Source organism: Taudactylus pleione, unplaced genomic scaffold, assembly GCF_031769625.1.
Source record: "Taudactylus pleione unplaced genomic scaffold, aTauple2 ptg000037l, whole genome shotgun sequence".
NCBI classification, from domain to species: Eukaryota; Metazoa; Chordata; class Amphibia; order Anura; family Myobatrachidae; genus Taudactylus; species Taudactylus pleione.
The window spans coordinates 7196597-7208127 of NW_028284439.1; the positions used below are offsets into that span (position 1 = coordinate 7196597).

The following is an 11531-nucleotide window of genomic DNA, read 5'->3' on the forward strand; positions in this document are numbered from 1 at the left end:
AATATGCCCCTTAGTGTTTAAACAAATAAAATGGACAGGGAATATACAGGGAATTTAGACCAGGAAAAACTAAGTAAAACAAATAGGTTGCAACAGGGAATTCTGAGATATCAATGTGGATTCACTGGCTGCTGGCACCATCCCCTCGCCTCAAGTCAGGAGAAGTCACACTGCTAATGGGAAGTGGCAGGAAGACATCTGTATCTGCCATGATAGCGGAGGATCGGCTGCTGATACGGGCCTATGACTGAGAGGGGGGAGCAAGCACCGCAGCTGGGAACTCTCACCTAGACCTCTGCACACAGGTAATCGAGAGCGGGAGCTGCCCTATAGTGGACGGGATGGACCTGGTTGCAGTTCCAGGCGTGGCCTACCCATGTCAGGGACTCTGCTATACCCAGCAAGGCTAAGGCCTGGCATGTCAGCCGAAGCGAGGTGACGGCCACTTAGGCCTAGGCATGGTGGGCAGGAGGAGGAAAAATAAATATCACAAGGGTAAATGGAGATGATGGAGGATGACAGAGTGGTAATGGGGGAACAAAAAGGCAGGACACCCTAACTTACACATCATAGTGTTGTGTAACTGTGTACGAAAAGTTTTTTTAATTTTTTTTGTTAAAAAAAGCACTTTCATGCAGTTGCAAACTAACTTTTCTGCCTAAGGGCCTGATTCAGCAAGGATCGCAACTGCGATTACGCACACAATCGGCCGATTGTTGTTCTGCGCATGCATCGCAGTGCACGCACCAGCCACTGTGATTGGGACTGTGATCACAGTGACTACGCAGACCCATCGCAGAGTGTAGTACCATTTTGGGGTGGTAACGGGGGGTGGTCGGTGAAATGCAGGTGTGCCAGTGCATTTGAATGCCATTGCATGGGCGTGCATAAATTAGGTACTGCGATGCCATACGCAGCTTGTGTACTCACTGCATGTGATAAGGTTATAAATTCCTGAGTAAGGTCAGACCTTGTGCAAGTGTGCGTAAGGCTGCGATTGTACTTGTTGTTACCGATGGTTCGCAGTCTTGCTAAGTATTACAAATGTGTGTAAGGTAAGTTGGGCGTCCTTATGTAGTGCTGCAACATCTTAACGATCGCAGTGGATCAGCATACTATCACAGTGAGACTGCGTGTGTAATCGCTATTGCATTCACAGTTGCTTCCATACTGAATCAGGCCCTAAGTTACGTAATAATAATTGTTATGTGATGAGAACAGTGACACTGATACAAGATGAGCTCAGACAGGTTCAGGCCATACTTGCCTACTTACCCGGAATGTCCGGAACACTCACAAATTTTAAAAATCTCTCCCAGACTCCAGTGAGAGTAGACTAGCCTCCTGGATCGGGAAGCCTACCGTCGGCAAGGGGTTAAATGACAGGCGTCGAGATCCCGATTCCTGTAATTTTACCTACGCTGGGAGCTCGACAATCCGGCTTACCGATCGAAGGTAAGCCGGGTGCGGACAGCCGCTGGGGGGGGAAGGGTTAGGTTTAGGGTTCCCGGGGGAGACTTAGGGTTAGGCACCCCCCTGGGAGTTTAGTGTTAGGCTAGGGGAAGGGAGGGTTAGGGTTAGGCACCCCCGGGGGGAGGTTAGGGTTAGGCACCCCCGGGGGGAGGTTAGGGTTAGGCCGCGGGGAAGAGGGGGTTAGGTTTACGCATTTAGAGGGGGGATTAGGGTTAGACACTTGGGGGCGAGATACCCCTAAGGGAGGGTTAGGGGGTAGAATAGGGTAGGAAACACTTACCTGGGGACGATCGGGATTTTCACTGCTGCCGGGATGCAGCCGCTGGTCAATCATACTGAATCCCCTGGATCTGCTCGCTTCCCCAGAGTAGTGGGTGGTCTGGTTGCTCAATGAGATTTGCAGTGAATTGTGTCATTGTGGCCTATCTCCCGGGCAGCTCAGGTAAAAACTCTATAAGTATAGTATGGTTTACAGGGATGGTGACAACTGAGGGAAAAAAAAGTGTATATCCCAGTGTCAGAGCAACAAATCTTTCCAAGTTATCAGTGTATTAAACATTGTTACCAATGCATTCAAGTAGTATTTTGCCATGTTTTCACACTCCATACAGTATATATAATATGAACAAAAGTCTTTCTGACAACCCTTGAGCTGGAAACAATAAGAGACCTTGATGGTTAATTTCCTTCAATGGTGCAGTCAGATGTTGCACAGCTTTGCACAACACGGTGTTGCAGACAGCCCCAGGAAATTGAGAGGATCCAGCTTTAGTGCAGCATGCGTACAATGGAGTTATACATAACAACTGTAAAACATGACTGACAATGTGCAAATGACTTGCAACGTAAGCTGTGATTGTTATGAAGAAATCCAATTTTCTCTGAGAACAACTGAAGTGGAACTTTTAGCAGCTTGTTAGGGAGTATGATAAATCTCACAATTCTCCCAGAAATAATATATTTAAATGAAAATTACATATTGCCAGTATTCATAGTCTAATAAAACTTCAATTTCCCTTTATTTATGGCTAGTGTATAACTTCTCTATAAAGGAAGGCAAATTGCACAACATGAGAAAGAACTGATCCTAAACATTGATAAGTGACCGTAGGGTGAAGCGGTCGCATGAAGAATGGAGCCCGTGATTGATTCATATTTTTTTAATTTTCAGAATATAAATCTGTCTCATCAGGGTCTCGGAGACCCTTACCAGCAAAACAACTGTCATCGTATTCTTCTACGTCTGATAAGAGTGGAAAGGCTTTGGTTGGTTGATAACTCCTTGAAAGACTTGAGTGCCATTCGATTGCCAAGGTATGCAAGGCATGCGTCCTAAGCTGTTTGCAGGTTTTGCAACTATACCAAGGCCTCATACACATGAGCACCGATAAGGTGCTGATATCCTTATTTGCACACAAGGCCTTAATCCTGCAGTATAATCTGCTATGGATTCCTTAACAGAAATGATGGAAGTTGGTAATAGTGCAGGACAAAGGCTGAACATTGCATTCTCAGGCCCCTTAGCAAATTCTGGAAGGCAGGGAAGTCTGACAATGCAGTCCGTACCCCTGTGGTCCCCTCTCTGCTCTTCTGTACATGGTGTGCTGACCATACATAGTGAAGAGAGTCAGACTCAGCATCTCTGCGCTGACACGATAGTGGTGCAGGTATTGGTGGAACTCCAATACCTCCATAGCTGCCGCACCGCCTGCAACAGCGGATATTTTGCCACTGGTGTTGAATTTATTTATAGTGTACCTTGTACAAAATAGTGTGTGCAGCATTTCATACTCTACTGGTTATCATAAGTCCTCTTATTCACTGGCACCAAAAATCCAGTTATTACTAGTGTTCTGTCACTAATCCTCCCTCCTCTCTTTTTTTTCTCTACATCCTTCAAAAGCAATATTATGACTTGTTCATAGCTACCCTTTATTCCAAATGTATATTTAAAATTAAATTTTTCTTCTTCCTCCATAGGGGGCACAGGTTTTACACTGGGTATAGGTTGGTGAGTAGGAGTCTGGGCACCAAATAGTTATAACATCTTACCCATCAGCCCCTGCTCCCTCACCCCTATGACCCACCCCCAGCCACAGGCAACTCAGTTTTTAGTTTGGTGCGGAGCTAGAGGCACCATTTTGTGGGGGCTGCTGTTAAGTGGCCCCTGTAACTTTTATTTTACTTTATTTATAACAAGAGCAGGCAGTGCAGGGTGTCCTATAGGAGACAGTCACTGCAGCTTTAACGACCCAAGCGCTGGGGGCGGCAGCACCAGCGACTGGGTTGGTGACCTCTGCCGTGGGACTCCGGGTTCAGACATGCACACCATCGCCCAGGTCTCGCAGCTGGACGCTGATGGGGAAGGTAAGCGCAAACAGGGTGCTGCATGCTCGCTGCTCAACACCGCTGGTGTGGAGACCACCAGCGGTGCTGGTAGTGTGGGTTCTGGTTGTCTCTGCTCCACACTACACTCTGCTCTATTAGGGCTGGTTTGTTGAGCACTATTATTGCCCATAGGTCTGTACCTTGAATCTAATGTGTGCAGTTTTATTTTTATGTATGACCCGGTGTGGGGTGTGTGAGTGTGCGTATGTATATATTGTGACACAGTCAGATTAGGAGGTCCCTCTCCTGGGTAGGGGACTCCTTCCTTACACACACACACAGCAGCAGGGAAGCAGCACACCAGTCTGGATGCGAGCACAAGCTGGTCGGCGCCAGTCTTTATTGTACAATGTCAGAAATAACATAAAGAAAACATAAACATAAATCCTAGCCCTGTCGGGGCACTAACTTCACAGGTAGTTCCCTCACTACCAGAACCTGGCAGGGCCTAATGCCCTCACCAGCAACCAAGGCACAGCACAACACTTACAGTTAGGTTTTCAAGTGTCTCTGAGCAAACTCCCTGTCTGCTCTCCCAGGTGAGACAATCAGCCCTCAACACACTAGGCTTATATTGGCCACTCTCAGGTGGAAACCCTAACAACCTGTTACCAGGCTGCGAGAACCAAAACCTGGAGTGGCCGTGGGTGGAGCCCTCCCTCTCCTCTCACCCACAACCCCCAGGTCCCAAACCGGCTTTTCAAAAAGCCGAGACTCAAGCCTGCTACACTGCAGACATTCTCCTGGAGGTTTAAAACACATAAGACAGGAATCTGGGATAAATGTCCCTGTCACAGACCACTTTACCAGTGATCCTATCACAATATATATATATATATATATATATATATAGTATATGTAATATATGTCTAGATGTGCATATGTTTATATCTAACTAAATATCCCATTAGTAAAGCAAAGCGAGATGGTACTGCACTATAGGTAACAGTGATAGAACCTTTAATGTCTCAATCATTAGAGAAATTTCTTAGCATCAGTATGACCTGGGTTTTTTCTTTATAGCCCCACTTATTTCTATATTTGTGGCGTTCCTCATTTACAGCTCAACCCCGTAATCTATATTTCACTGTTTTTATAACTTTTGTGTGGGGGATATACTTGGACTGCTTTTAAATGGCCTCCAAGGTTAAGGGTGCTCCTGTCCAGCATAGCCGTTTTCTAGATGCCTCTGTGTACTAATGTACTTTCTCCACAGACCTCTGGGTTTGACGTTCATTTGCCTCAGGGTTCGAATCACAATGGCATAGGATACAGGCCTCGGTGCCAGGTGTTTCATAGCAGTGCTAAGTGGAGGTTCCTTTGACAAGGGCAGTCAAGGAAGCTGACAGAGGCATCCAATTACAGTTAATGTGCATGTTAACTAACCAATTTGCAGGCACCCAGTAAGAGCCTTCTATGGTCTGGTGGTCTAATGCGCAGGGCTCCATTCTACAGGGGGTTCACACCTGTCATTCAGCCAGGTAAGTGCAACACTCCTTCACTTACTCAGTACGAGAGTGGCACATGTTAACTAGCGAGGACATAACTCAGCACAGGGCTTCAAAGCCAGTCAGCTGTAGGTCTGACGAATTGTGAGTCTGTACCTCGGTGCAGGAGGATAGAGTCACCATATCTTTTAAAAGTTTGAGGCCCTTGTAAGGATATTTCTGTAATTCCAAACAGAGCAAGCCCGTAGTCCAGAGCCCAGGAACTTGGGTATTAGCGGAGGCTTCTTTATGTACAATTGCTCTGGTTTATCCGCTACCAGCTATGGGTCTGGCAACTTGGGAATCCTACTTCCTCCGGAGGTTGCTCTTGCCCAACTTAATACATTTGCTATCCTGGGCAGCTGGATAGTCTCCTCAGAACGTTTTGTTCTAGTGCACATGCCTCGCTTTTGTTTGGGTTGCTAGGGCTAGGGGCTGCTGGGCAGATACCTTATAGGATGGACTCAGTTCAAGGGCAAGTTTTTGTCTCTTGTGGGACAGATGGGCTACTAACTCGTTCTCATAGGAGTATTAACCTCTTAGATGCTGACTTCTGCCGTGGTGGTCAGGAAGTCCTCTGGCTGCATTCCTGCCACGCTGTCATGAGTTCTAGAAGCTTAGAGGCTCCTCTGTTTTAAAACATGGTCCTTGTAGTCCGCGGTTGAATGGGACAGCCTCCAGGTAGCACCCATATGCTTTATCTGTCTGCACCAGACACTAACTTCTAGATTAGAAAGTTCCTCCTCTTTGGGCTCTCTTAAGGGACAGTTGGCAGTCACGTCTGGGCAACCCCAGAATGAGTGGATGGTTTCCAACATTTTTTCATAGTGTAGAGGCCATGACTGACGCCTATCAACCTAGCTGACTAGTCGCTCTGGGGTAGTGTTCCCATCTTTGGACCTGCAGAGCCCAGGTTTGAGTCCCATTGGGACTCATATATACATTAGCGGGTTTCCCAAAATCTCCAAGGAGCAGCTAAAGCTCTGGGAGACTTTATTCGCTCCCCTTCGGCCTCCAGAATCATTGTCCTGGTCCCCTCTCTCTGAAGGTGCGAGCTCCTATACCACCCTCTTACTGGTCAGGCAACAAACTGCTTGTTTCGGCCCATCCTCATTCTCTGGGCACTAGCTGGAACTTCAGGACACTTAGGTACCACATGAAATCTCTTTGCTCCATCATACTAATTTTTGGAGCCGAGGGACTTCTTGGCCTCTTTTTATTATCTAGGATGCATATTTAGGCTCCAGGGATCCCACCTGATCAAGCGACACCTCTCCTGGATTCAGGACTGGGGCTTCCTCGCCAACGTTGCAAGTCATCAGACTTTTCAGGGTCAGTGGTTGGCTAAGGAAGAGCCAGCTACTGATCAACATTCAGGAACTCCGAGTGGTCTGCAAAGCTCTCTGTCTAGCTCTGCCTCTCCTCCAGCATCATCCAGTTGAGGTACAGTCCAACAATGCGACGGCTGTTCCCTACATAAACCATCAGGGGGGCACTCGCAGTCGTGACGCCAGGTAGGTCAGTCGCATTCTCCTTTGGGTGGAACGGCATCTTCCATCAATGTAGAGGCAGTCTACATCCCCAAAGTGCAGAATTGGGAAATGGTCTTCCTAAATTGCCAGGATGTTCTTTTGGGTGAATGGGCTCCGCATCCAGATGTCTTTCAACTCCTGGATCTTCGCTGGGGCTTTCCTGGACATTGATGTGATGGCGTCTCTGCACAATCACCGGCTACTGAGGTTCTGCTCACGCACCAAGATTTGGGTGCTTTTCTGGTGGATGCCTTGGCAGTTTGGTGAGCCTTCCTTCTCTTGTGGATCTTCACTCCAATCTCTGATTCTGCGGGTCTTCCGCAGGTTGAAGTTGGAGGGCAGCACAAAGATCCTAGTAGCTCCCGAATGGCTGCGAAGGGTGTGATACACAGTTCTTCAGAGCCTCTCTGTAGACACTCCTCTATATTTTCCACTGCAGCCCGATCTTCTATCTCAGGGCACGTACTTCTGTCAGTCTCTCTTTGACGTTGTGGTTCTTGAGACATACGTCTTGAGAGCTAAGGGATTCTCCACGTTGGTCATTAATACTTGGTTCAATGCCCGGGAACCCTCTGCGGCTAGGTTTTACCATCTGGTTTGGAGGACTTACTTTGTCTAGTATTTGCCTGAGAGCGTTCATCCCAAGTTGTTTCGACTTTCTCAAGTGCCGGCAGGGCTGGATTTGGGCCACCACCTTTTTTCTCTGAAGATACAGGTTTCAACCCTTTCTGTGCTATTCCAGGGACAGTTTACACTGTTGCCTGATGTTTAGACTTTCCTATGGGGTGTCCTCCAGGTACAGCCTCCATTTCTTCAGCTGGTGGCTCTTTGGAATTTGTCTGTGAGCTTTCTTAGAGCTCTTCAGACTTTGCCTTTTGAGCCTTTGGACAGTGGATATTCGTTAACTTACCTGGAAGACTGTCTTCTTCTTGCCAGGGCTTCGACCTGGGGGGTGTTGGATTTGAGCACATTATTCTGTCGCTCTCCATTTTTGTTCTTTCTCCAGGACAGGGCTGTCATTCGAACATGATTGAGCTACCATCCTAAAGTTGTTTCCAGGTTCCACATCAGTCAAGAGATTGTAGACCCTTCTTTTCATATTCCAGATTTTACATTGGAGGATGCCTCCTTGGAGGTCATATGGGCACTCCAGATTTATGTGATTAGGACTAGAGATCTTTATAGGACAGATGCTCTCTTTGTCCTGTACGACTTTCACAAACAGGGCTGTCCGGCTACTAAACAGTCTTTGGCCAAATGGCTCCGTTGGACTATCTGCCAGGCTTATGCTGTGGTAGACCTTCTGATCCCAACTGTTGTGATGGCTCATTCTACCCGGTCGGTACAAAGTTCTTGGGCAGTTCAACTTGGCGCCTCTGCGAAGCAGCTTTGTAAAGCCTCCAAGTGGTCCTCTGCCCATAAGTTTGTGAAGTTCTATTCCTTTGATAACTTCGCCTCCACTGTGGCGGCTCTTGGACGAAAAGTTCTCAGTGCAGCTCAGGAGCGTCCCCTCCTTTAGGAGATTAGCTTTGGGACATCCCAACGTAAAGCCTGTGCCCCCTACGGAGGAAGAAGAAAAGGAGATTTATGTGCTTACCTGCTAAATCCTTTTCTTCAATTCCATTGGGGACACAGGGCGCCCACCCTGACGCACCTGGCTTGCGGGCCTTTGTTCTGCTTCAGGTTCACTGTCCACATCTGCTAAGTGTTTGGACCTGTAATTGAGCCAGTCTTACTTCTTCTTGCTCCTTGCTTTAGGCTTGATAACTTAACTGAGTTGCCTGTGGCTGGGGACAGGTCATAAGGGTGAGGGAGCAGGGGCAGATGGGTAAGAAGTTTTAGCTATTTGGTGCCCTGACTCCTACTCACAAGCCTATACCTTTAACCTAATACTACTGTAGGCCAAACTAGATGTTTCATACTTTTTCCAGCAGTCCCATTTCAACCCATAGTGTAATTTGTTTAGAAGATGCACCTATGTACAGTATTTCTGAAGAGCACACAAAGCTAAATGTGCATATTTTTCCACTGTTAATGAATTTAAATGGAATTGTTGAAAATGTTTATACATCTGTAATTCTCCATATACAGCTCTACAGACACTTGGTGGAGCCATATAAATAAAAAGTATAATAAACAATTATTTACAATAATAATTCTAAATAATAATTGCTAATAATTGGCTGATTTTCATTATTATAGGTGCAAAGAAGTAAATTTAAGCAAAAATCACTTTATATCTTTTAAACAACTGCCAAAGCTTCCAGCAATCCAGCACTTGTCACTTGCAGAAAACAACATTGAATCATTACATGGACTTTCGGACTTGAAGCATTCTCCACTAGAGTCACTTGTTCTAAAGTCAAATCCATGTGAGTTTTTGGAAGACTATAGATTACGGTACGTTCAATTGTCATTTCAATGAAGACAGAAAAACTTTACCTGTGGATTGCTTGTTAGGGTGAAGTTATTTGTTGCACCATTATTTGTATATTTGTTAGACTTTTGGCAGCGTTGTAATCTCTGCCTGGTGCAAATACAGTTGTTTCCTGCATTTTGCTGTGTACTCCCAAAACAGAAATAACTAACAGCATATCTCCAAACTGTACTAAGTTAATGGGACTGTACTCCTGTTCCTGCAGCTCAGGAAGTTTATCCTGATTCTGGAATAGTTTGGAGATATATCTTAATGACGGTCGTCCCTTTAATGTTTTGCATACAAGCAGCAGGTACACACAGTATAGAAAGGGTGCTTAGGTGAGGGGGATGGGGTTTGGTGTTGCCCAGTGAGACAGAAGCACTGGACATGACATGCCCCTAGCAGAATGTGCCACACCCCAATCTGTCATGGCCACGTTTTATGTTATTAATATATCATACCAGTAATAGCAATACCATATGAGGGGAACTTTGTGCAGACTTACCCCTAACCCTTGTGACCTTTGACAAAGATCTCTATGACCTGCTATAGAGTGAGCTCTGGGTATTTATTTTGCAGTAAAGACACACTACTTGCTTGCAGGACAAATGTCCAGAAGTATACAGTTGGCCACGTATTATTTTTGGTTGTTTCCAGACAAACAATTGGCTTCTGACTGTACAATCACATCATGGTACTGTACAGACACATGCATTGAGATGTAATGTTATTTATTTTTTAATCAACCAATTGTATGTTAAAAATGTAAATCAGTCAGTCAGACAGTCAGACACATTACAGTTTTGATCTCAAACACCATTTGAGGTCAATTGTAGAATCATCAGATTGAATCACACGATTACACACACTTGCATAGGCTTCATACAATCCTTTTGGATGACGATTTTAGATTGAATACGATCTTATTATTGATTTCTTCCATTTAGATTGTATTAATATTGCATAGCTTGCCATCCATACTGTACGAATTTATTCTCTAACAATTTCATGAAATATACCTAAATAAATAATAGGAACATCAGTTACAGCTCACGTATGTGTCATCAGGTCTATTGTGAAAAGAATCTGCTGTAAATATGCTTCTCTTAATATTTCAGAGTGTTCTCCATTTTGCCAAACTTGAAAACATTGGATGGAATTCCAAAACTTCCAGAAGATTGGGCGGCAGCAGGAGAAAGCCATTTTCTATTAAGCAAGTGCACAATTTTGTAACCCTAATCTTGCATTGGTGCCTGACATCTGATCTTCAAACAAAGTAAATCTGAATGTAAAAAATAAAAAGTTAATTTTCTCAAGGTGCTGAGCAAATTCTACTTTTTCATAATAAAAAAATCACCTATAGAATATTTATTTGATTTGTTCAGCCATTTTGACTCAAATGTGCTGCACCATCAGCAAAGTACATGGTGAAAAATAAATATTGGGTACTTAAAGAAAGAGACTAAAGGGGGAATTTAATTAGAGGGGATAAACCGTCAAGTTAACGAGTGCTAACTTAACAAGTCTATCAACTGTTAAATATACATCGCCTGTATGAGTGCTCCTGTTTATCGTGCAATCCAATTGTGGTGTTAACACATTCGCCCGTTAATTCTTCCTGGGATGACAGGTGTTATGTATAGGTGAAAATGGTGAAATCTGACTGTACCCCCAAAAGGTCAACTAATATATGAGAACAGTATAGAAGTCAATTAGTGGGCATATTCAAAGGGGTTGGAGTTCTTAAATTGCGTCAAATGGCTGTTGTAGGTATTTTTCCATAACAGTTTAAAAATGATAGAAAGCAAGTATTTTGTGCAAAATACATGCTTTAGTAAAATTAGGGGTGCATTAAAATGGGTATAAGTATATTGTTTGTGTTATTTTAAGCCACTTTTTTAAAATGGTTAAAAAACACCTGTCAGTGCCACCTGCACTGTTTAAAACACTTGCCCCATATACCTGTCACACAACTACTTGTGACATCACATGTTCTGGGGCGGAGCCTTCACAAGATGGCAGTGAGCCCTGCTCTGGTGCTGGATCAGATGCAGTCATCATAATCAGCAGTCTGCAACTTACAATACGGTTATATCACCCGCAAATCAGACCCCTCCAGTTGGCTATGTTGGTGATTTTCCATCTGCCATTTTAGTTGCAGTTCATGACTACACGTCCACACCATGCCCTTACTGTACTTTTGCTGCATCAGCACGCCCATTGCCTGTGTCT

The 11531-nt window shown here is 44.9% G+C and overlaps 1 protein-coding gene across 1 annotated transcript in view; it reads left to right on the forward strand.

The window, feature by feature from the left end:
• Positions 1-10551, forward strand: part of LOC148538713 (uncharacterized) — a 55903-nt gene extending 45352 nt beyond the window's left edge. Inside the window, exons 5-7 of the mRNA XM_088452317.1 lie at positions 2645-2787; positions 9083-9280; positions 10418-10551. Of these exons, the coding sequence (XP_088308443.1) occupies positions 2645-2787; positions 9083-9280; positions 10418-10532 (456 nt within the window). The 3' untranslated portion in view covers positions 10533-10551. The remainder of the gene's footprint in view (positions 1-2644; positions 2788-9082; positions 9281-10417) is intronic.
• Positions 10552-11531: the final 980 nt, after the last annotated feature.